We start from the raw sequence: 23,387 nt of genomic DNA on the forward strand, positions 1-23,387 counted from the left end.
TCTTATTGGAATTGCTTTATTTTTGTTATAACTTTATTTATTTAACTTAACAATTGTTATATGTTTTATTGTTCTATTTCAATTCAAACATTTTAATAAATACATGTTGGAAGCAATTCATATATTTTATTTCACATCCTTGCATTAGAATATATAGAGCAGTTCATATTTTGATGGTATCATGTGGTAATGCTCCATCACGTGTTGTGTTGTAGAACCACGTGGAGACAGAACTTCTTGTAAGGGCTTTCGCCGTTTATTAACACCGGTTAAACACTCGGCTCACACCAGGGGTAGGTGTTCTCTCGTCCTAACCTCGACTATCCCCTGGGCTCTCTCACTCGGGCCGGGACGGAGGTTCATCCAACACCGCCCGGCCGAGGAGAGATGAGCCCCACTCACTCTCAGCCGATTCTCAAGACTTCTTCGAGCCCTACTCTCGGCTATCTCTTCGGCTCTCCCACTCGTCGACCCCGGACGGGGGTTCAGCCAACACCGTCCGGTCACGAGCGGGAGAGACCTCCTGCAGCCAATCCACACTCCGGGCTCCCACAACGACCACGCCTTCGTCACGGGGGTCCCCCATAAGTACCCCTTGGGCAGCTCCTCCCCTTCACTCGGACCCACCCCTGTTCTCGGTGTCTCTTTACAGCGCTCATGACATGACATCATCACACCTTACAGCGCCCATGGCATAACGTCATCACACTAGTCCTCTACACATGTTTTAAATCTATTACACAGTGAATATTGAACTGAAGCTTGACTTAAAAAAAAATCGCAAATCAAATCACAATCTGTCAGAAAAATCGCAATTAGATATTTTCCCCAAAGTCCTAGTATATACAAATATTCCCTTTTGGACTTATTCTTATATTCTGAGAATAAAAGTGAGCACCCTATGACAGCAGACTGCATAAGCGAATGGTGTGGCCAGTATACCCGGCAGCCACCTTCATTCCAGTGATTTTAACAAACAATATCACAAACATTTAAGGCCAAGTTGACCAAATGCAGAATACCATTCCAAGTGTCAATTTTTTTACATCTCTGAACTTACATTGAGATAACAAATCTCAAAGGTAAAATGTCAGGTTGAAAGACTTGTCCTTAAGCTTGTACCATTTATGAATTAAACACTCATACTGTTAAAATTGTTTATTTCCATGTCTATTAAACACAATTCACATCATTTCTCTGGTCAACAAATATTTTCCATGTTTTGATGCCTATATTGTATGTGTTGCACATGAGTGTGTGAATGTGGTTGCTTGTATTAGAAGTGATTGATGGTACAGTTAAGCCTTATATAGTACACAGTACACAAAAAAACATTATTTAAACATCATTTCAGATGTTCGCGATTCCCTCCAGAAATAACTTTTCTTCTAGCCCTTTCAGGTTCATCCACAGATCCCTCACCTCATAAACACTTTCCAAACAGCCTCGTTCCATTTGAGAAACATGCGAGTCACTGGTTACTTGATCAGAAGGAAAGGCAGGATGTGGAAGCTCCTCAATGTAATGAGAATTGCATTTTCCTCAATGGAAAATGCAATTCTCATCACCATGAAAAAGTGCCTGTTAAAAGTTGCTTCCTTTTACGAGGTCAACATTGTCATTAGACGTTATCAGACACTCCCTTTTGGTGTCGCATGCCAGCATTGAGGACCCACATCTTGTTCATTCCCCATATAATCATGCAATGTTTCTCCCGATCCCACACTCGTGCCTCAGCTGCAAGCTAAATGTACAACACTAACACAGTTGTTATCTTCAAGAAATCTGACTGCCATAAATACATTCTGTAACCCAGCACCAAACTTCTGCACATAATGATGCATTGTCACCATACACTTTCAAGACGAGTTCGTACTGTCATTAAACACATTTGCTCTACGCTCTCACGCACTCTCATTTACACAATTAGTGTTCTTCAGTGTCAATATTTTTACGACAGTACGATTCTTGATTTTTGAGCATCCAAGCATAGAAACAAAGCAATCTAGAATATGGTCCCCCTAGCTGTCTGAATACACCCAAAGGTAGCTGTAACATAAATGGTCTCTGATATTTTCTTCTGTACTCGACTCAGAACTGTTTGTACCGCCTCGCATATACTATAGGGGTGCAATTATATGATTAAGTGCATGTACATGTGCGCATGTGTGGATGTATGCATGCACATGTCATATGTAAAAGCAATAGTACACATAGGTGTGCTGTATTCACTTACGTGGATATACTGTATGGCACTGCCTAACAAGTGTTTGCATATATACAGCATAAAAATGTATGTGTTACTACGTGTGTGTGTACGTGTAGTTGTGTATATGTGTGGTCGTATTCATGTGTGCGATGTATATATTCCAGCCATACAATGGTTCACGCCCTGCAATCTGATGAATTGTCACTTAATCCCATCCATCACTCCTCCCATTCATCTCCATACTGATTCTTCTTCACTGCAAAGAGAAAGGAATGGCACAACAGAATTCATGCACCTGTCTTAGCACAAGGTTTAACCACAGTTCTTGATACAAATATGTTAAACATCTGTATAAGTGTATGCAACTAATAATTGGTTGTGTCCATTATGTCATTGTATGTGTGGTTATATTAATACATGTTGAACTATATATGTAAATGTTATATTTGCATTTGCATGTTTCTATGCGTGTTGTGATATGTGTACATATATTTGTAGTAGATTGCATGTGTGCTCATGGATTTGGTGGAGCAGTAGTTTAGACCAATAGCTCGGCCGTGGCTGATCATTGTTTTAACGCTGTGGGCTCACACGATATTGATTTTTCCAAGACGAAGGTACTCTGCAAACCTACTGGCTATCATCTAAGATTTGTTCATGAAGCCATCCGAGTATATATAAACAGACACAACTTCAACCGAGAAGATGGGTACAAATTGAGCAATCATTGGAAGGACGTGATTAACCAGGTAAAGTCTTAACTTGCTATGATGTTTCCATCCTTTTTACCGATGTTAACTGACTCTCTGAGTTTCATTACAAGGTTGGATGTCTTTGTATTGACAGGCTGGGTGTCCACTGCCCGAGCCTCTGTGGTTGGACCATCTCTAGCTCCACCCACCTACCTTGATGCACCCATCTCAGGCCGATACAAGACCTTGTCTCAGCAGCTTTCTCTCTCTCTCTCACCTGAAGACGATTGCTTGTGTTGCGATCAAAACATTGTGCTCTATTATTTCTATTTACGTGACTTGACCGAAAGACCCAAAGAGTACAGTAGCTTAGTGGTTACGTGCACTGTGCTATACACCCGGCAACCTGAGTTCAATCCTAGCCCACAGCTAACATCCGTGGTGGTTATTTGAATCAGTCCTGTGCCTCCCTTAGGTTGACTAATCCTGACCTGGTGCAGTGTGTAAACATCAGCAATGGGGGAGACAAGGGCAATCGAGTGTGATGTTGGCTACTCAGTCGCTTGTATGCCGTGCCGGCCTTCATAGGTTCTCGCTAAAAATAGTCCTTTAAAGGAAGTACGGGGGATCTTTTTCTTTGTGTACATGTAGGTGAGGTGCGAGGTTGTGATGATATAATAGTACCTGCGCTGGTGTCAGGTTGACGAGGGGGTGGCCTGGTTGTGGGCGGCATGTTCTGTCTCCGTGACTGCTCGAAGTTATCACGGTTCTGGCTCCTCAGCTGATCATAAGACAGGTAGGCACGCGTTTGCTGATCTACTCACACACAAAAACAAATATCACACAGCGTATATATCACATACATAAACAAACACACCATATGTCACATACACGTCCTACATACACGTACCCCATACAGAGTGCATATCACATACAGTGCATACCCCGTCCACACATCACAACCGCCATTCTCCACTAAGTGGCAGTGATGTCACCATAGTGCTTTTGCCACTTTGAGGCCACGTGAAATGTCGAAGGCCCGCTGGCAGGTCACGGGACAGACGCAGGTTCCATGGGGTGACTGAGATGACTGGCAGATGCACCACCTGTGACCTCGACTGTGCCAACATGCTGTGCTTTAGCTGCCCGCACATACCACTTACACGCATACCCCATACAGTGCATACCACATCCACATACAATACACAGGTCAAATTGTCTCGCAAAAATTCCACATTAAGTCTGAGAGCCTGTTTTCTCTTAGGGCAATCATTCTTGTCTTCTGACAAAACAGTACAAATTATATCGACGCAGAACAAATGCACTGTTAGCTAAGCAGATCACATAAACATTAAAATATTCCCCTTTTATCCAGAGCAGAATCTGATGTGCTGTTAGCAACGTCTAAGGACAGCAATGCAAATGGTGGCGTTGGTTTCAGTACCACTTATGGCCAGCTATCTTTGTGTTCAGATTGAAAAACTATTCAGAGATGGTAAACATGTGACAAAAAGAATCTACGTTTAAAAAAAATAAAATCTCACCTCTGAATTGCAAAAATGGATCAAATCACATGGATAAATTATTACACCTCTATGTCAACTATGCACTAGTTTCGATGCACTAGTTTCACCCTCATTGTGGGTCATGAGAGAGATGGCATCCAGGATGGGAAGTCTCACCACTGTCAAGAGAATTGAGTTGCGGGAAGGCTTCGGTCACCTTTTGGTCAGCAATTACAACCTCTTCTGCAAACAACAACACAATCAACATCATTGGCAGCAGCAACAATTGGGACAACAGTATTGCCATCAACCAGTATTCAAATTAACATAATATTCATCACTTTCGCTAATGATGGAATGTTCTCATATTACTAGATTTAGCATTAAACATGACTAACATAAAAATGATCACCACCAACAATAATTACCAACATCACTACGATAAACATCATAAATCCAATCTGAATGATCACCATCAGTGTCTGCATCTTTACGAACAATAGTATTAACTGCTTGTTTAACGTTGTCATCAGTATCATCAGAAATGTCAGCATTATGTGTAGGATGAGCATTTACAAAACCACCACCACTATCACCATTGCCAGCCATGGTGTGAGCAGGGATGACATCACCTGCGTCATACGGGACGTACGCGTCCAGCACAGGTATGTCCACATCCTCGGACACAGAAGACTCTGAGCCCACACTGCACATTCACAACACACACACATACAGACATAAATACAAAGAAATGTGCCGCCACACACAGGCAATTACAAATGTAAGAAAATTTGGCAGGGACATACTGACTCAGATATGTAGGCTGGAAACAAAGAAGTGTAATTTTATGTACAGAAATCACCTTTGTGTGTATTTTTACTCTTAAACTAAATTATATAATGCAGATTCAAATGCAACATGTCTCCCAGTTGTAGAGCAACATGGAAATAATAATTGTTTTAGACAATACGATTGCCAGAAAATTGCACCATATTTCATCTTCAGCCATGCACTGTATCTACACGTTGGCTGTATAAGTGCAATTCTTCAGTATGTCTTAACTGTTAGTGTTTTGGGTCTCAGCTGTCTCTTACTTGGCCATGCCTGTGTCAGCCATGTCGATGTCCCATGCTTTTGTCTTTAAATGTGCATAGTTTACGCATCCACCTTAAAACTGCCTCTGTGTGTGTGAATTGAGAATGTGTCAACTTAGATGCCTCGTATGGGGTGCTGCTTTAAGTTTGATCGAGTGAGTGTCGCACCCACTGGACTTTTCCTGGAACATGGCAGGTCCCAGTTTAACCCCTTTCCTCATGGCGTTGGCCAGAGGGGAGTTTTCCAGACGCAAGATGCGGTCACGGCACACGCCAATGTAAGAGATGCGCCCAATGAAGTAGCCAAACATTCCAGCAACTACACACACAAAAAAGACAAAGATCCAGATATGACCATATAGGCTTTTGAGGTAAGGGCTGTTAGTGAACATCTATTAAGACTGGAATGATCAATGAGGGAGTGATCTAACCATAACCATAAATGGGCATCTGTCTCCAGTGCTCAAGTTTAACACACTGCAACAGGTCAATCATTTAAGGCCGAGTCAATCTAGGGGGAAGCCCGACACAGGTTTAGCTATCATTTGACACTGATGTGACCCATGGATGGAATTGAATGTATGTCACAGAATCATAGTTCAGTGTAATAACCACTGCAACACTACTCCCAAACCACACCCACGTCTCCATTAAGCTTTAATATGCTAAGCTAACTAATCTGTTATGTTACAGACATTTACCTATGCTGTGTGTCCTGGGCTTCTAACACAAGCTTGAAGTTCAATAACTGAAATATACATTTAAAGTTACAGTCAGGCATCCCACTATGGTACCCGCTCGGGCATCCCTAGATTGATGCTGAATAAAAAAAATATAGGAGTGATATGAAAGATGTCAACAGGGTGGTAAAATTATACATTTGACGTAAAATATGTTTCTTATGAATTAAGCGAGAATTGTCCCACAACCTACTAAAAGGTAAACAATAATTGGCACGTTCTATAACGCTTGTACTTCTGGCAATTTGAGTTGTTTGGCTATGTTGGGGGGGCAGAGGGTCTTATCCCATACATTTGGCCAGGTCACTGTGGTATAACCCAAAAGTCTATTATGAATCGTAATATTGTCAGCATAAACCTACGTGTTAACTTAAAATTGGTGTCAAAGAACACAAACTTTAACCATGGGAGACACTGCTGAGGAAGAATTCCACGGGTGGAAGCTGAGAAAGATTCAAGCATATTTTGTTTAACATGGCGAGAACTCAAGCAACCAGGATAAGTCTCAATTGTAAAAGTGACCTGGGGTCACCAAAATGACAAAAGCTAAACCAAATCAAGTACAATAATGAAAAAAAAATAAAGAAAAATATTTTCACTTCAGAAATCAAAAACATTATACAAACATAAATTAATGTTAAATTATAAATCCCCTCTAGTCTAAGTCAGCTCGAAATGGTTGGGGTACTGAAGCACATACAAAATACTTTGGGGATGCTGCCAAAACGAGGGGAGGGTGACAGCCGCCCGATGGAGACCAGGTAGTGAGTCCCAGCCATGGCTGCCAATGACAATGGGACCGCTGCGCACACACACACACACGTAGACTTGTTAAATATGCACCCAAATATACATACATATATAATACACATATACCCAGATACATATGTATGCACACACACATTAAATACACACCCCGATAAGCATACATATGCATAATATACCCAGATACAAATGCACATAGATTACAACACTAACAGCAGCCTCCATTCGCCACTAATCGGAGGTGAAGTCACCATAGTGTTTGTGCCAGGCCAGGTGTACTCCGAGGCCACGTGAAGTGTTGAAGGTTCTTTGACAGGTCACGGGACAGACCCAGGTGCCATGGATCGATTGACTGAGATCATTGGCAGATGCACCACCTGTGCCCCCTTGCTACATTTTAGCTGCCCAGCACTCCGCTCGTTGTTGTGAGCGTCACTCCTCTGCCTTGCCCTCCATTGTTGTTGCAGGGCGCCTGCCTCCAGCTGCCCAGTAGAGTCCTTGTCTCGAGCCTCCTCCATCGAGGTTGATCTTGTCACTGCTTGTACAAGTCTTCGGCAAGTCCACTCAGATCCACATCCTCCTGTACCGCATCAGCCCATCTCTTCCCCAGCCCATGCCTCACCTGTTTAGTCCTCTCTATCCAGCCAAACAGAAGCTGCTTGGGCATGCGGGCTACAGGACCCAGCCAAGGCATCCTTGCCTTCCAGGAGCTAATTCATGGGAATGTGTCCAGATCTATTAAGAATCTGTGAGCTCTTCACACAATCCAGCCTGGTTAAAACCAAGATGGATCATAGGTAGGTCAGCCTAAAAGTTTCAAACTGGTGCAGATGTTCCGATGGAGGGGTCCACGTTTCGCAAGCAAAGAGAAGTGAGGGCATGACTGGAGGCAGAAGAGCCGGAGTTTTGTGTGGAGTAACAGACCACACAGCTTCCACACAGATTTATGGAGCTGACAAAAGTTAATGCCACTAGATTGATTCGGAGTGAGACCTTTGCTCCAAACTGAAGTTGGCCATAAGCACACTACCCAGGTACAAAACTCTCTCCACTCGCTCCAAAATTGGTCCATCACTTATGGGGAGTTGAGGGGGTGGAGTATTGGATGATACAAAATACCCAGGCAGGTGCTTCGATTTGGTGGGGCTGGTGGTAAGCTCCACCTATTAGTAGCATGTTCCAGGTTCAGCAGCAGAATCTCCAACTCCTTCTCAGTGAGCAGCAACTACCAGATCATCAGCGTAATGCCTTACACCTCTGCTGTAGCAGACGGACAGAGAATATATCATCTGTGCAAAACTGCCCTGGCCTGAAACCACAAGGAGACTCCGAAAGCCTCTCCTTAGCATGCTTGGCAAGGCAATGTTGAATAATCCCAGCCAGGACATTTCCTGGCACACTGAGGAGGGAAATGCCCCAGTAGTTGTTACAATCTGTGTGACCCCCCTTCTAAAAGAGGGGGGCCAACAAGGCATCCTTCTAATCCTGTGGAAACCATCATATGGCCCAGACAGATGTAATGATGTCATGTAGGGCAGTTTGCACACTGACACCACCCTCCCTCAGCAGTTCACTAAGGAGATCATCTCTGCCCAGCCACTTTTCCTCATCCAAGAATCTGGATCGCCCCTCGTGTTTTCTCAACAGATGGCACCTCAGCCAGCCACTCACAAGGGGTGGCTATTTCTGCCAATATTTGAGGCATGGTAGCCCCAGAAGGATTGTCCCCACTTTGCCCCATGGAATTCCCCTCCCCAATACCTCAAAGAAATGTTCTGCAAACTTGCAGACCTATCCTTAGGATTTGGAAATCTGATCATCATTCTTGCCCTTAAGGATGGTGATAGGTGAGGGGCTGCAAGTGACTATTTGATGGAACTAAAGAGTGATTTGTGATCACGCGCTACCGAGACAGATTCCATCTCCTTAAGCGATAAGCCTCCTCTTTCTCTGATGTGGATTGTTGTGGATGATGGGAGTGGGCCTGTCGCTTTCTCTCGGCCAGCTAGAACATCTCCTCTTTCCGCCTGGATCTCTAGGGAGGTCTGGACTGCATACCCAATGCAGTCATTGCAGTTGTATGAGCCACAGTCATGAACCTCAACCATTTTCCCTCAGATGCAAGCAATGATGAAATTCTTGATTTCAACTATTATCAGCTAGCTGAGACCAGGCTACCATAGGTTAGAATGGGGTCCTAGGTGGGAATATGGCCAGATTGACAAATGGCCAGCTACCTTTATGTCTCTCCACAGCTGATGTTGATCACACTAATCCAGGTACACAATATGGGCTGAGCTGAATTAGTGGGTGGGGGCCTTGAATTGGGCTCAAATTGAACTTGCCAAACGTAAATATTTATAGGAAAATAAACCTCATATGGATTCATAATTATAGACAACTGAATACATCCTGAGTGTGATCACCTTTGACTCTACAAGTTAGGTGCTGATTAAGGAATTACACTACAGAACTGTAGCATAGTGAACCACTTTGACACTGCTATACACCTTAAACACACAAACAAACACAGTATATATTCATATTCTTATATTCACACGTACCACGGTAAATGCTGTCCTTTTTACATTCCTTCAAGACTTTCCTTTCTTCTTCTGTTGGAATATATCCTATATTTGCTTGAAAAGCCTACACAAAATAGGACGGAAAATACACTCACCAGCTCATACTTATAAGTATCATTACACACAAGTAATTGACTCACAAAGATCCCCCATATAGCCTTCAACAGGCTATTGGGGCAAGTGTGGCCAGTACCATGCCCAGTACCATGTCCAGCCGCCTTTGTCTGCCTAATTGTTTACTAGATATTGCACCAGCTACTCATTTAAGGCTGAGTCAACTGAGACGTGTGTCACCCCGCCCGACTCCTTTTAGCTTACACGGGAGTTGCTTATGATTATTATCAGCAAGTATTTCAGGCATCCACACTGCATGTGTACCATCTGACAGAATATTCAATGACATGGGTCAATCAAAATGGACACATCCGCTTGAAGGCTACAACAGCACACATTACACAGGTTAGGCAAAGTGGTAGATTTATGGCTAAATTGTGATTAAGTTTGTCATAAAACTACAAAAAGTTTGGCATGGAACTACCACGTGACGAATCCAAAAACAAATATGAATCAACAGCAAGTATACCAATGTATTGAAGAGGAAAATCTCTATACCAAGTTAATAACTTAAACAGCAATTGCTGCCAAGACACTTGGATTAATACAAAAGCCATAATCCTCCACGATAATCATTGCAATTCTGTCAAGGTTCTGATTTGTTTGGGTATTTTCAGTTAGGGACATTTTGAATGTTCTGGAAAATTTCCATCAACATATACAAATTGAGGTTTAAATGCTTCATATAATAGAAACAAGATTAAATTGTTTTGTTAAACAGCATTGTTGATTCACCACATTATAGAGATGGATAAAGGTGCATTGAAACATATTAGTTTTCACATTGCCGTAATGGCATTAGAAGTTTGTTACGCTGCACAAGAGCTGCTGTTAAGAGCTTTCGCTAAAATATCATTGTTAAAGGGTTACGATGAGCATGAATCTAACGTGATTATTGCTGAACAAGTATTACATCTGATAGTATACACCAGGTTTAGAATGCAAGCTAAACATGCAGGCTCTGTCTCTATCACCAAAGTCTATGTAACCACTACCTCTCTAACCAGTCTCTGTAACAAAACCCTGTTGCCAGTCTTTGAAACCAGTCCGTTCCTATCACCGTTTTTAGCACCAGTCTCTTGGCCAACACCACGTGCATATGTTGAACTTCTTTCGCACCGTACGTAGCCAACCACAGTCTCAGTAACCAGTCTCAGTAACCAGTCTCAGCAACCAGTGTCTCAGTAACCAGTCTCAGCAACCACAGTATATCAGTAACCAGTGTCAGTAACCACAGTATCAGTAACCACAGTCTCAGTAACCACAGTATGTCAGTAACCACAGTGTATCAGTAACCAGTCTCAGCAACCACAGTCTCAGTAACCACAGTGTATCAGTAACCACAGTGTATCAGTAACCACAGTGTATCAGTAACCACAGTGTATCAGTAACCAGTGTATCAGTAACCACAGTCTCAGTAACCACAGTCTCAGCAACCACAGACTCAGCAACTACAGACTCAGTAACCACAGTCTCAGTAATAACAGACTCAGTAACCACAGTATGTCAGTAACCACAGTATGTCAGTAACCACAGTGTCAGTAACCAAAGTCTCAGTAACCACAGTGTAAGTAACCAGTCTCAGTAACCAGTCTCAGTAACCAGTCTCAGTAACCAGTCTCAGTAACCACAGTGTCAGTAACCAGACTCAGTAACCACAGTCTCAGTAACCACAGTGTATCAGTAACCACAGTGTATCAGTAGCCACAGTGTATCATTAACCACATTATATCAGTAACCACAGACTCAGTAACCACAGTGTATCAGTAGCCACAGACTTAGTAACCACATTATCTCAGTAACCACAGACTCAGTAACCACAGTGTATCAGTAACCACAGTGTATCAGTAGCCACAGTGTATCAGTAACCACAGTATATCAGTAACCACAGACTCAGTAATCACAGTGTATCAGTAGCCACAGACTTAGTAACCACATTATCTCAGTAACCACAGACTCAGTAACCACAGTGTATCAGTAACCACAGTGTATCAGTAACCACAGTGTATCAGTAGCCATAGTGTATCAGTAACCACAGTGTATCAGTAACCACAGTATATCAATAACCACAGTATATCAGTAACCACAGTATATCAGTAACCACAGTATATCAGTAACCACAGTGTATCAGTAACCACAGTGTATCAGTAGCCACAGTGTATCAGTAGCCACAGTGTATCAGTAACCACAGTATATCAGTAACCACAGACTCAGTAACCACAGTGTATCAGTAGCCACAGACTTAGTAACCACATTATCTCAGTAACCACAGACTCAGTAACCACAGTGTATCAGTAACCACAGTGTGTCAGTAGCCACAGTGTGTCAGTAACCACAGTGTGTCAGTAACCACAGTGTGTCAGTAACCACAGTGTGTCAGTAACCACAGTGTGTCAGTAACCACAGTGTGTCAGTAACCACAGTGTGTCAGTAGCCACAGTGTGTCAGTAGCCACAGTGTGTCAGTAGCCACAGTGTGTCAGTAGCCACATTGTGTCAGTAACCACAGTGTGTCAGTAACCACAGTGTGTCAGTAACCACAGTGTGTCAGTAACCACAGTGTGTCAGTAACCACAGTGTGTCAGTAGCCACAGTGTGTCAGTAGCCACAGTGTGTCAGTAGCCACAGTGTGTCAGTAGCCACAGTGTGTCAGTAGCCACAGTGTGTCAGTAACCACAGCGTTTCAGTAACCACAGCGTGTCAGTGGCCACAGCGTGTCAGTGGCCACAGCGTGTCATTGGCCACAGCGTGTCAGTGGCCACAGCGTGTCAGTGGCCACAGCGTGTCAGTAGCCACAGCGTGTCAGTAGCCACATTGTGTCAGTAACCACAGTGTGTCAGTAACCACAGTGTGTCAGTAACCACAGTGTGTCAGTAACCACAGTGTGTCAGTAGCCACAGTGTGTCAGTAGCCACAGTGTGTCAGTAGCCACAGTGTGTCAGTAACCACAGTGTGTCAGTAGCCACAGTGTGTCAGTAGCCACAGTGTGTCAGTAGCCACAGTGTGTCAGTAACCACAGCGTGTCAGTGGCCACAGCGTGTCAGTGGCCACAGCGTGTCATTGGCCACAGCGTGTCAGTGGCCACAGCGTGTCAGTGGCCACAGCGTGTCAGTGGCCACAGCGTGTCAGTAGCCACAGCGTGTCAGTAGCCACAGCGTGTCAGTGGCAAGTCTCCGTCACGGGGAGCGAAATGAACCAGGCCTGGGCCCCACGAGTCCCCCGCAAGTCCCACGCTCTTCATCAACGCGAACCTGTGCGCCTCCGTGCGCGCTTTGCCTGGGATCATCCGCCGCCTCGCCGTCGCCGCCCGCAGACATCGCAGTCGATTGTCGTGGTAATTGATTGTAAAGTATTGTATTTAATCTAAACAAATCCGTCTCCGTTTAAAAAAGAAAACTTCACCCAACTCCCAGCGAGGCCTCAAAGTGACCTCCGCCTGCACGCTCGTCCCTCGCCGTCATTGGCCCAGCCGGGTCACGTGTGATCGCCGCCGACCAATCGGAGCGGCCCCGGTGACCCGCGGGGTGGGGGGGTCGCCCGTGCCACCTGCGATTTGTATCACGTGGTGATGTGCGGTGACGCCACGCCTCTGTTATGCTAATCATCAAATTAGTGTTCCAATCGTGTTACGCAAACCAAAATTTCTCAATGAAATCGCCCTGCAACCACCAGCCCCCACCTCCACACCGACCTGTCCTACCGTTGTGTGTAACTGGATAACACGGCAGTCAGTCGTGTGGCTGAGTAAAATGTGGGTACTACCGCCTCTTTCAACACACGGAAACAGTGGTGAACGTGGAAGAATAGACCAAATATCCCCTTAAAGAGTTGGCTCGAGCAGGGGCCCTTCTGCCAGCAGTGGAATCACTGAGGACCTTCAGGGGCTGCGCTTTTTCCTCCCCACTTTGGAGTGTGACAGGGAGGTGCTCTTTATCTTCTTTAACAATGTAATTCAAAATATTATTTGCCATCTGACATGATACGATGAGGTTGACTGATGCAGCCGAGGGACAGGTACAGCCAAGGGATGGCTGCCGACTTGTCAACCATGTTCTATATTCAAATGGACTGATAGTTGCCTTACCATCACTCCACTAAAACTAAGCACCTGACTTGGAATTTTATGTCATCAAATACCACAACCTCAACTTCATGGGTACAAAGGGGCAGTTAAGCAGTGGACATTTCCACACCAGGGCAGTATGCTCTTGACCAGCTCGATTTTGGCAGTTGCAGGTCTCGCTTCGCACCTGTCGATCAGCATTCTTTCATTCAACTGGGTAGAAGTTGCCTGGTCCGTCATTCCACACGGACCTCTTTGAAAGTATACTTGTGCCGGCTTGAAACAGGCTGGATTTCATCAGGCTGGATAGTGCAATCTCACAGATCCTTGAAGAAAACTCCACATTTTCCTTACGCTGTCCAGATTCAGTCCCCATTTGTCTACTTCATGCAACCTGGCAAAGGTGCAGTTGCTTGTAGTGCACCAGTTTCCATTTTCCAAGTCACTAAACCCAACTTAAATCGCTGAATTTGATATGCAGACCACCAAAACAAGTGTATTATTATTAAACACTTTAGAAAATTTTACAATGAAAGCATTTATTATACTTCAAAACAATTGTACAATCAATATTAGAGATGCCACCATTCCTCATAACAATTGGTTGATGTTATTTAAACCATATAAGCATTAAGATCAGGGAAAGGGTAAGACCACTACTCATGCAAGGATGAGATCATGGCAAAGATGAATTACACTGTGGAACAAATGTTCTCCTTGAATGTCCACAGTTTTGGTTATGGCTGGGCTAAGGTGTTGCGAGTGGTACTTGGGTGTTTTTTTTATCCTTTATATTAAGTTCACTTGCTTGCTTGCTTGCGCGCTTACGACCGTGCAAATCTTTCGGTCGTTTTTTAACCCACTTCCCGTGATCCAATCGAGCTGACATTTTGCACAGACTCGTTGTGCGTGAGAATTTATTTTCGTGAAAATTTGTTTTCCAAAATTTTACATATTATAGGAAAAAAATATTATATTTAATTACCAATTGCTTAATGGTGGCAGGCAATCATCTGACCCATAGGTGGCAACCATCTTAAGCCAGAGGACGAGATGACTCTAGCTGCCACGCATATAAAGGATTTATAGTGAAAAACTTTGTTTTTACGGGTTAATTTTTTACTGGTGCTCAGTGATCAGTGTTGAAAAAAGGATGTGTTGTGAGGGTATTATTTTAACTGGCTATCTCTGAAGATGATGGTTAGTATTAACAGTATGTATTACAAGGGTACTATTTGAACTGGTTGTCTATCAGGGTTCCTTTCAACTTTGCTTTCTTGGCTTCAGATTCCATCTGGGGGAGAGAAACAGGGACATACATAAACATGGGGACAACGGTAGACAGACATGGGAACAAAAGCAGGGGATGAAGAAACATAAACAGAAGTCATTTTACTCCCATACCCCCCCCCCCCCCCGATTAGTATGGTTGGATACGTACAGTGTGAAAGAAGTTCAACATACACACTAACATAATTCAAGCTGTATGTACAGGCAGGCAGCTTAGTGCGTCCCCGTAGAACGCATAGTGACATGTATGCTTGTAGAGTCTGTGCCAGTCTATTAATAGAGATCATGTTATCACGTGATATAGTATTCTACGATATTGGAACAAAACATGGAATATAAAAAGCCCATAATATATTCGTATATATTTCCATCAAAGAATCCTCCTGCACAACAGACTTCCAAACAACCCCCTACCAGCATCATGCCAACATGTTTGTACTCGTGTTCATTTGGCAAGTAATGCTTTATCCCCTCCGACCCTTCTCTGTTATTACATGAATTATCATGATTCAGAATCACTATCCAATAATATTACAATAGAAAACCAATACATTTTCATGTAAATTATTCAGAGCATGTACTGTACATAAAATTATTTATTTTTCTCGATAGCTCACTCAACATGTAATATGCCTAGCATGTATTTTTTTTTATAGCCACCATGTTACATCAGGTCATCATATCACGTGACATATATTTTTTATTGCAACAAAAACGTGGGCCTGGTACAATGCGTCACCATTCGATAGACGAGGGGCAAAGAAATAGGCAAGAGTTTCCGAGTGGGACAGAGGGAAGTAAAGGAACATTCTACAAATCAACTCATGTACATGCAGCTTATGTTCATTGGTATCGGCCTCCCTTTGTTCCCAAGTCCGCCTGCTCTTGTCTGCCGAGGGATCTGCCACTCTTTTAGCACTATCCCCGTCTCCCACACCACAGCACCCTCATCCATCCCGCTTATTTTAGAATTCGTAAAGGGGGACCCCCACCTGGTCTTAAATTCCCATTCCTTTCCTTCAAGCTCGTGGCTTAAATGTTTGGTTCCCGCCTGGACAAACAGGGCGTTCTGCCACTGTTTCCAATACGGGGGTTCGTGATATATCCGGTTGGCCAAAATGGTCTTCCTGACTAATATATTAAAGGTTTAGAAAAGTGCATGTTGACGTCTCGATAAAGTGTCCAGCTTTAGGCCCCACAGAGTAGCTTCGATTGATGGGGAGAGTGTTGCCACAAATGTCGTTCAAAAATGGAGCAACCTCCTGGTAGAGTTTTGCAACATCTGTGTATGACCAGAAGGCATGTAGATAGGATTGTACTGTACCAGGGGGGCATCTGGGGAAATCTGGGGAGACCTTCATAAATTTAGCTCTCCTTTAATTGTCATGTAGGTGCCATGTATACATTTATACTGGATAAGCTTTAGTAGCATCGACCTTGGGCCAAATAATATTGCTTGCCAGATTTGAGTCTACTTTTCCAGTGGAACCTCATGGGACAAACTCCTCTTCTAGAGGTTCCAGGTCGCTGATCTGATACAGACCCTTTTCCGCCTAACAGGCAATATACCTCTTAAAGTTTATATTTGGTCCTTGGCACCTTCAACCAGTCTATGATTGGGTACAGAGTTTCGCTTATATTCTTATCAGGGGCTTTTATAAGAGCATCTCTAATTTGGAGGCATCTCAAAAAGTGGGGGGCGAGGAAAAATTCGACCTGAACCTGACAGTACTCCACCATCCCTAGACAGGAGATCCCCAACCCTTTCCAGGCCTGACTTCTTCCAGCTGGGCCACATCATTTCCTTCCCCCCACTTTCAGGGACGGGTTGCTCCAAAGCATGAATCTTCTGTGCAGAGGGGCTGGGAGGGAAATTCTTCTGTCTCTGCAAACCCCCAATGTCAATGAGATCGTACATGGAGCTTTAATCCCTCGAGGTCTATTCCTAGTCAAAGCGAAGGCAAACCCCTCCAGCCAGCAATCACAATACATCTTTTTGCATCATGTTATTGTTTTTCTGTTGTGTTGCTGCCCTTACCATGTCTCCACGTCTCTTATTCATGCCTTTGCGTTCGAGTTGTTTCTCTATGACCTTTGCGTTGCTGGCATAGGAATCGGCAATCTCCCTCTGCGACACACAATATGCACAGCATGCACACAGCACATACAATACAAAAAGCACAAATGTCAAGCTACTGTCATGTTCTTTGTGTCAAACTATTATGTAATTTGTTACCTGAACAAGTTGTTGCATTACAAAATATAATTGTGCAATGTTATGTCATTGTGTTTTTCTATCATGTAATGTGATGAAAATGTTGTCATGTCATCAGGTTATGAATTGTTGTCATGATAGATTATCTTGGTGTAATCCTGTTACCACGTTGCACGTGTCATGTTACTGTTTGAAGCATAAGTGTTTTCAGGTTATCGTATCATTTGGCCAAGTTGCATCACAAGTCTATCGTGTCACTTAATTGTTCAATTGTGCCATTGTGCTGCAGTACACCACTTGCGATGGATTGCTGACATGTATTCTCGACAAGCATGGGGAGGCTGCCTTTGTCCAGCAGTGGATTAATAAAGCTATCAATGAATAAAAGTTGCTGTAGTGTTATGTCATGGTGTCATCCCATTGTGTCACGTGTTGAGGTGTTGTTACTTTTGGTAGTGGTTACATAACTTGCCATCATGCCATACTGAAATGTCACATTATGTTGATAAGTGATGCGCTCTCATGTTACTTTGTTCTGCCGTGTTTAGTTGCATCTCATTGTGTTGTTTGTGATCTTACAGCTTCAATCTCTTCTTCCTCTTCATCTATAGTAGAAACGGTGACTGAACCAAACTTCCCCATGTCCTTCGTGCGACGCGTCATTATGACCTGTAAAACATGACCATGTTACATTGCATGCATATGTCGGCTGCAGATTAAATACAAAACACGACATGACAACTCATCATACACAACAAGTCCTACACATGTAGAACACAAGTGTCATAACCATACATTTCATGCCAGTAGAAATCAAAACCACAAAGGCAAACGAAAAGAGCAGATGATGACATAACCACAAAAGACTACGTTACATACACCGAATAAACACCACAACTTCAGACTGTACACAACAGGCATATGACATAATTGTGCATTACAACCAAATTGTACACTACATGACACAATGTGACCCGACCATGTCAGGTATTGTTCCCACATCATCCAAGTTTTTCTGCATCTCCCTGTGTTTCCATGTATCCCAATATGCTGTGCCTTCTTTGCTGGGAGCAGTGGGACAGTGATCACCCTGTCCTTAGTTTCTCCTAGGATGGCTCGGCCTTAATTAAGTACCTGCTGCAATGGGTAACACCAGTGGTGCTGACCATACAACCCCCTTGAGTGCTCTGCCAGCCTAAATAGCTATTCACTAACAACACTTGCACCAACAGTCTGTATGGCTATAAGCAGAATCTTAGTCTTTTTGTTTATCTGTGTGTGTCTCTGTGTGACCCTATGTGTGTGTGTTGATGGGAGCGGTAGTGTCGCGGTGAGCACGCTGCGTTACAAACCCAGCAACCAAAGTTTGATTCCCGCTCACGGCCAACACCAGTGACGATTATCTGAACCGGTCCTAGGCCTCCCCTAGGTTGACTCAGCCTCAAATGAGTACCTGGTGTGGTGTGTAAACATCGCCGTCGGGGAGACAAAGGCGGCCGAGCGTCGTGTTGGCCACCTACCCTCTTGTGTGCAGTGCCGGCTTTCATAGGTGCTCGCTAACAGCACTTGACCCAACAGTTTGGTAAGGCTATACTGGGGATGTCTTCTTGGACCTAATTGTGTCATTGCATGGGGAGCGGTGTTGCAGTGGTAAGCGCACTATGATACGAACTTCGCGAACTAAGCTTGATTCTTGGCCACTGCAAACATTAGTGGCAAGTCACATATGTACCTATCCTGTCGAATCAGCCTCATACAATTTTCTGTTGAGTGTGTAACCGTTAGTGGGGAGACAAAGGTGGCTAGGAGTAGTGCTGGCTAAATCAGCCCCTATGTATCATGCAGCCCTTAATAGGTACTTGCTAATAGCACTTGGATACACAGGAGATCCTTGTCTTATTATTATTTACGTTTTTATTCGGCGCAGCAGATCCAATAAAGGGCTTCAGAGCATCATCCAGATAAAAAAAAAATCTCTAGTTTATCCAACATATTATAAGTAATTAGTAAGTTTTTAGTTTATTTCTGAATAGAAGAACCTCAGCGGTCACGCACAGTTCTTCAGGAAGATCATTCCAAATCTATGGGCTAAATACCGAAAAATACCGAGCTCCAAAACTTTGTCAAAAGCATGGCTGACAAGAGGAGCATGGTGTGTGAGGACCTCAAACTCAGACACCACTCACGATGTGTCTCTGTGCCTTCTTGAGCTTGATGCGTGTGTTACACTTTCTCCGTGTATATCCCCATGCACATTTGAGCTTTATGTAAGTGTTCCTGTGAGCCACTGTACCTTCTTTGGCTTGTCAGGGGTCTGCTGCCTGTAGATGTTGATGTCGGTTACACCCTGCCCGGCCTTCGCCACGGCCCCATGCACCATGAACGTTACCGTGGCATCACGTGCCACGTGCTGGTAGCACAAAAGTAGCCCACATCTAGGACACGCATACATACATAGATTGATACAAAACGCTTTAAAAACACAAGATACCCCACAAAGCTTCGCAGACTTTGGAGCAAAAAAACATATACTTTCTGTGCATTACGAAATGAACTGATCCCACATTTATCCGTACAGGCTCTGATGTTTAATCCCTATTCATGTGTGATACAATTAACCTCTCAATATAAGCAAGATTGGCTGCTCACATCGAAAGTGCAGCTGTTCTAACCCATATGTAACGTTGCCATAATTTATATATTTTTGTCACCATATTCTAGCTTTATTGTTTATAAAAGTTGACTTCTTTTTACAACCCGATAAAAAAACTTGTTGCTCTTTAAATGTGCAGTTGGGCAAGGGTGTTTGCCATCTTTTGCCAAGAGCAAAATATATAAATACACTTTGTGAGGATGATGGTCATTGCCTCATTTCACTATGTAACTTTACTTCAAATCACAGCTTACAGAATAATCAAGTCTTTCCTCACTAAAACACCTCACACAATCACTGACATTGATAAAAACAAAACTTACTTTTTGCATTTTTTGCGGAACTGTTTTTCTATTCCCTCCTCCCTGTAACACAAGTTGAAAACAGATATTTAAACAATGCACATTGGGGCTGGCCTCTGCGCCCACTGAGTCCCTTTACCAGCCTATCTCATTGTTTGATGAGGTCAACCCTCTGCTGGGCCGCTCCATCACCTTGCCATGGCTGTTTCATCGGCCCGTGGGCTGCGTTCATGCCCTGCAATGGTCGACCTACTCTTGGCTCCATATGGCCGCCTGGCTACTCAACCTCCTTGGCCTGGCAGCTTTATCGCTACGCCACACCGCCATAGAACTGTACTTCTGCTCTACAGGTGGTCAATCCACCCCTCAGTCTGTGTGGCTGCCTGGCTACTACATCACTCGTCTGCAGAAATTGACTACCACCGTGCTCCAAGCATTTATTTGGGAGTCCACCTGAATGCAAACCGTTTCCCTTCTGGAGACGGTCCTTTCCAGTCTCAGGGGTCTGGCCAACACCCGTCATTGTCCACCAGTGGCCGCTTTCATGAATCCTGCCTCTTGAGAGGTCAACGCCCAAGACACCGTCGCCATGGCCGTGCACGTGGCTGCCGCAGTAGGGGCCGCTCACCTCGCGCTTCCACCTCCTTCGCTCACTCCCCTCCCTCTCCCTCACTTCAAACGCAGTCTCGAATTCTCACTCTGTCTGCAATAAAACTACTGCCACTCTGGATGCCTTCTTTCACCTTGATGCTCTGGTTCTCCATGAAACTTGAATTTCTTATTTGGGATGTTAATTTCAGTTGAGCATTACTGATAATAGAATGCAAAAAGGGGTTACAACATGAAGCGTTTTGACAACTTTCATAAACCCACATACGGACCAGCGTGAAGGATGGTTAAACTCCCACGATCAACGTTGCATGGTAGATTCACACGATTTCACCTTACATGAAGATTTTCAAGAATGCTTCGATCGTTTTAAATGGGGTCTACCTGTACTCTACACTTAAAATGTATCAGTGGGCCATGTTTTCAGGTGCGCACACATGCTTCAGAAACAAGAGATCACTGACAAACGCCAAGCCACTACCAAGGTCCCCATCATCCACACCTCACCTGCGGATGTATGCTGTCTGTTCAGGCTCGATGTTGGAGAATTTGTGTGCATGCTTTGACGAGTCTATGACTCTTGCTCCGTCCCTGCGACGCATCGGGAGCTTTTCCATCTGGCAATCTGAACACGAAGACACAAATACATATATCAAGCTCCTCTATACAACCACTTGTATCAATATTAACCACTAATTGTCACTTTCATTATCGTATATTTCACGCATCATCATAATCACTAACTACCATCCTTCTCATCAACTCATCTCATCATACTTTTGCTCTACAAATAGCTAATTCTTTCTTCAGCGCCTTCGCCCAGGCGCTATATTAATTAACATAAGCTATATTATTATATGTTATCTCTGTTTAAACACACGTGGGGCTCATTCATCGGCAGCCATGAGTGGAAATGTTAAATGTCCACGACAGAGAGCAGTATTTCCAAAGTTCACCCACTGCTGTATAGTCTCACAAATTTGTACAGTATTCATTTTGACAACTATGGAGTCATGAAGGTTTGAGTGGACTCCCAACCTGTATATGAAGTTGAAACCATACAACGCAGTAAAGCACTCTCAATATAGTCGCCCGGCGCTCTGCTCGTCGTTGAGCGTCGCTGATCTGCCCTCCGCTGTTGTTGGTGAGCGACCGCCTCTAACAGCCCAGGTGCAGCGTCCTTCACGAGCCTCCTCGACAGAGGGAGATCTTGACACCACTGGTGTCAGTCATCGGCAAGTCCACTCAGCTCCATATCATCTTGTTCCACATCAGCCCTACTCTTCTCTCGCCCGTGCCGCGCCCGTTTAGCCTCATCTATCCGGCCAAACAGAAGCTGCTTGGGCATGCGGTGGATGAGCATACAAGTTACACCAAAGACAAAGATCCCCCGTATAGCCTTAACAGACTGTTAAGCCAATGCTGTTAGCGAGCACCTATTAAGGCAGCCACGGTACACGAGGGAGGAGGTGGTCAACACCACGACCGACCGCCTTTGTATCCCCAGTGGCGATGTTTACACACCTCACCAGGTACTCATTTGAGGTCAAGTCGACCTAGGAGAGGCCCAAAACGGCTTCCGATAATCGTCACCGGTGTTGGCCTTTAGGAGGGAATCGAATTCGCTACACTACCGCTCCCCACATCTTACATCACCACAGGTGATAACTCTATCGACAAGTAAAGTGTTTTTTTGTGATAGCATGAAAAAAAGAGACGGAGATTTAGGGAATTCGTCGTGTTGTCGTGAAAGCCAAGACACCTAATGCGCGAGTCCCACGCCGACACCGTACGACACGGAGAGCCCCCCTCCCCCCTAACACCGCACCGATCGCCCCGGGCACAACTCAGGCAACACCGTAGGCTTCGCGCGCGCGGACCAAGGCCCTCAGCCACGTCGTACCGATAATGAGTACCATCTGTCCGCAGAGACAGTAGTAGACCTGCAGTGGCTTCTCGCCCTCGTACTCCTCGCGGTCACGAGTGTCCGAGCAGACAACGCTCCTCGACACGACCTTCGGCATCGCTCGCAGTCGCCGCGTACACCCCCGATGCTGCTTGGAAAGAAATGGCGATTGAAGCCTAAGAATCAAACGCCTTTTGGAGTGACGTCATCGAGATTTTTGGTCTGCGTCACTTGCGTGATGACGTCACTTGCGTGATGACGACACAGCCGCGAGCTCCGACACTTCGGAAATGACGTCACGGAGACGCGTAGCGAGTGTTCGGGCCGCCATCATCAGAAGCCACGTGCTGCTAAACTGATGGGCGTCGATATCATACCGTGTCAACCCATACGGTTTAACCCCGTATTCTTGTACAAGGGAATTAAGTTTTCAGGTCCATACAGCGTACAGCCGTTTCAATTTGTTTGTGTTTCTTCCTTGTGATCAGGGCCGGAGTAAGGCACGGGCTTTCGGGGCCTCCGCCACCTGGAGGGCCTCCAGGGATTAAGTGAAAAGTTATTTCATTTTTGAATGCTGAATTTTATTTGTTGTTAGCCTTGTAAAAATAAATGTAATTTTTCTTTAACTTTATTCTTTGGTTCTTTC

At 44.4% G+C, this 23,387-nt stretch overlaps 2 protein-coding genes across 2 annotated transcripts; both read right to left on the bottom strand.

Annotated features, from left to right (window-relative positions):
* Positions 1–143: 143 nt before the first annotated feature.
* On the bottom strand, positions 144–13,185 carry LOC144932632 (OCIA domain-containing protein 1-like). The gene is made up of 8 exons (XM_078856884.1): positions 12,955–13,185; positions 9,570–9,654; positions 6,941–7,042; positions 5,669–5,819; positions 5,039–5,112; positions 4,584–4,649; positions 3,586–3,717; positions 144–2,465 (listed from the first exon to the last, which is right to left on the bottom strand). The coding sequence occupies exons 1-8, from the start codon at positions 13,018–13,020 to the stop codon at positions 2,428–2,430; spliced, it is 714 nt and encodes a 237-aa protein (XP_078713010.1). The 5' UTR covers positions 13,021–13,185; the 3' UTR covers positions 144–2,427.
* Positions 13,186–14,330: 1,145 nt separating this feature from the next.
* Positions 14,331–22,917, bottom strand: STEEP1 (STING1 ER exit protein 1). Its single transcript, XM_078856885.1, has 7 exons — positions 22,739–22,917; positions 21,343–21,460; positions 20,248–20,289; positions 19,565–19,706; positions 17,851–17,940; positions 17,095–17,184; positions 14,331–15,060 (listed from the first exon to the last, which is right to left on the bottom strand). Exons 1-7 carry the CDS (start codon positions 22,857–22,859, stop codon positions 14,998–15,000), a joined length of 666 nt encoding a protein of 221 aa, XP_078713011.1. The 5' UTR covers positions 22,860–22,917; the 3' UTR covers positions 14,331–14,997.
* Between the last annotated feature and the right edge of the window lie 470 nt (positions 22,918–23,387).

The sequence above is a fragment of the Lampetra fluviatilis genome, chromosome 5 (genome assembly GCF_964198595.1).
Source record: "Lampetra fluviatilis chromosome 5, kcLamFluv1.1, whole genome shotgun sequence".
NCBI classification, from domain to species: Eukaryota; Metazoa; Chordata; class Hyperoartia; order Petromyzontiformes; family Petromyzontidae; genus Lampetra; species Lampetra fluviatilis.

What these genes read in the sequence shown, in the direction of transcription:
- STEEP1 (XM_078856885.1), bottom strand. Translation starts at nt 22,859, where the DNA reads ATGCCGAAGGTCGTGTCGAGGAGCGTTGTCTGCTCGGACACTCGTGAC. An exon ending in CCCCTGACAAGCCAAAGAAG is followed by an intron (nt 17,941 to 19,564) that starts GTACAGTGGCTC and finishes CATGTTTTACAG; the next exon opens with GTCATAATGACGCGTCGCAC. An exon ending in ATAAGAGACGTGGAGACATG is followed by an intron (nt 15,061 to 17,094) that starts GTAAGGGCAGCA and finishes TCTCTCCCCCAG; the next exon opens with ATGGAATCTGAAGCCAAGAA.
- LOC144932632 (XM_078856884.1), bottom strand. Translation starts at nt 13,020, where the DNA reads ATGTCTGCGGGCGGCGACGGCGAGGCGGCGGATGATCCCAGGCAAAGC. An exon ending in AAAGGACAGCATTTACCGTG is followed by an intron (nt 7,043 to 9,569) that starts GTACGTGTGAAT and finishes GTGTGTGCGCAG; the next exon opens with CGGTCCCATTGTCATTGGCA. An exon ending in GTACGTCCCGTATGACGCAG is followed by an intron (nt 4,650 to 5,038) that starts GTGATGTCATCC and finishes TGTTGTTTGCAG; the next exon opens with AAGAGGTTGTAATTGCTGAC.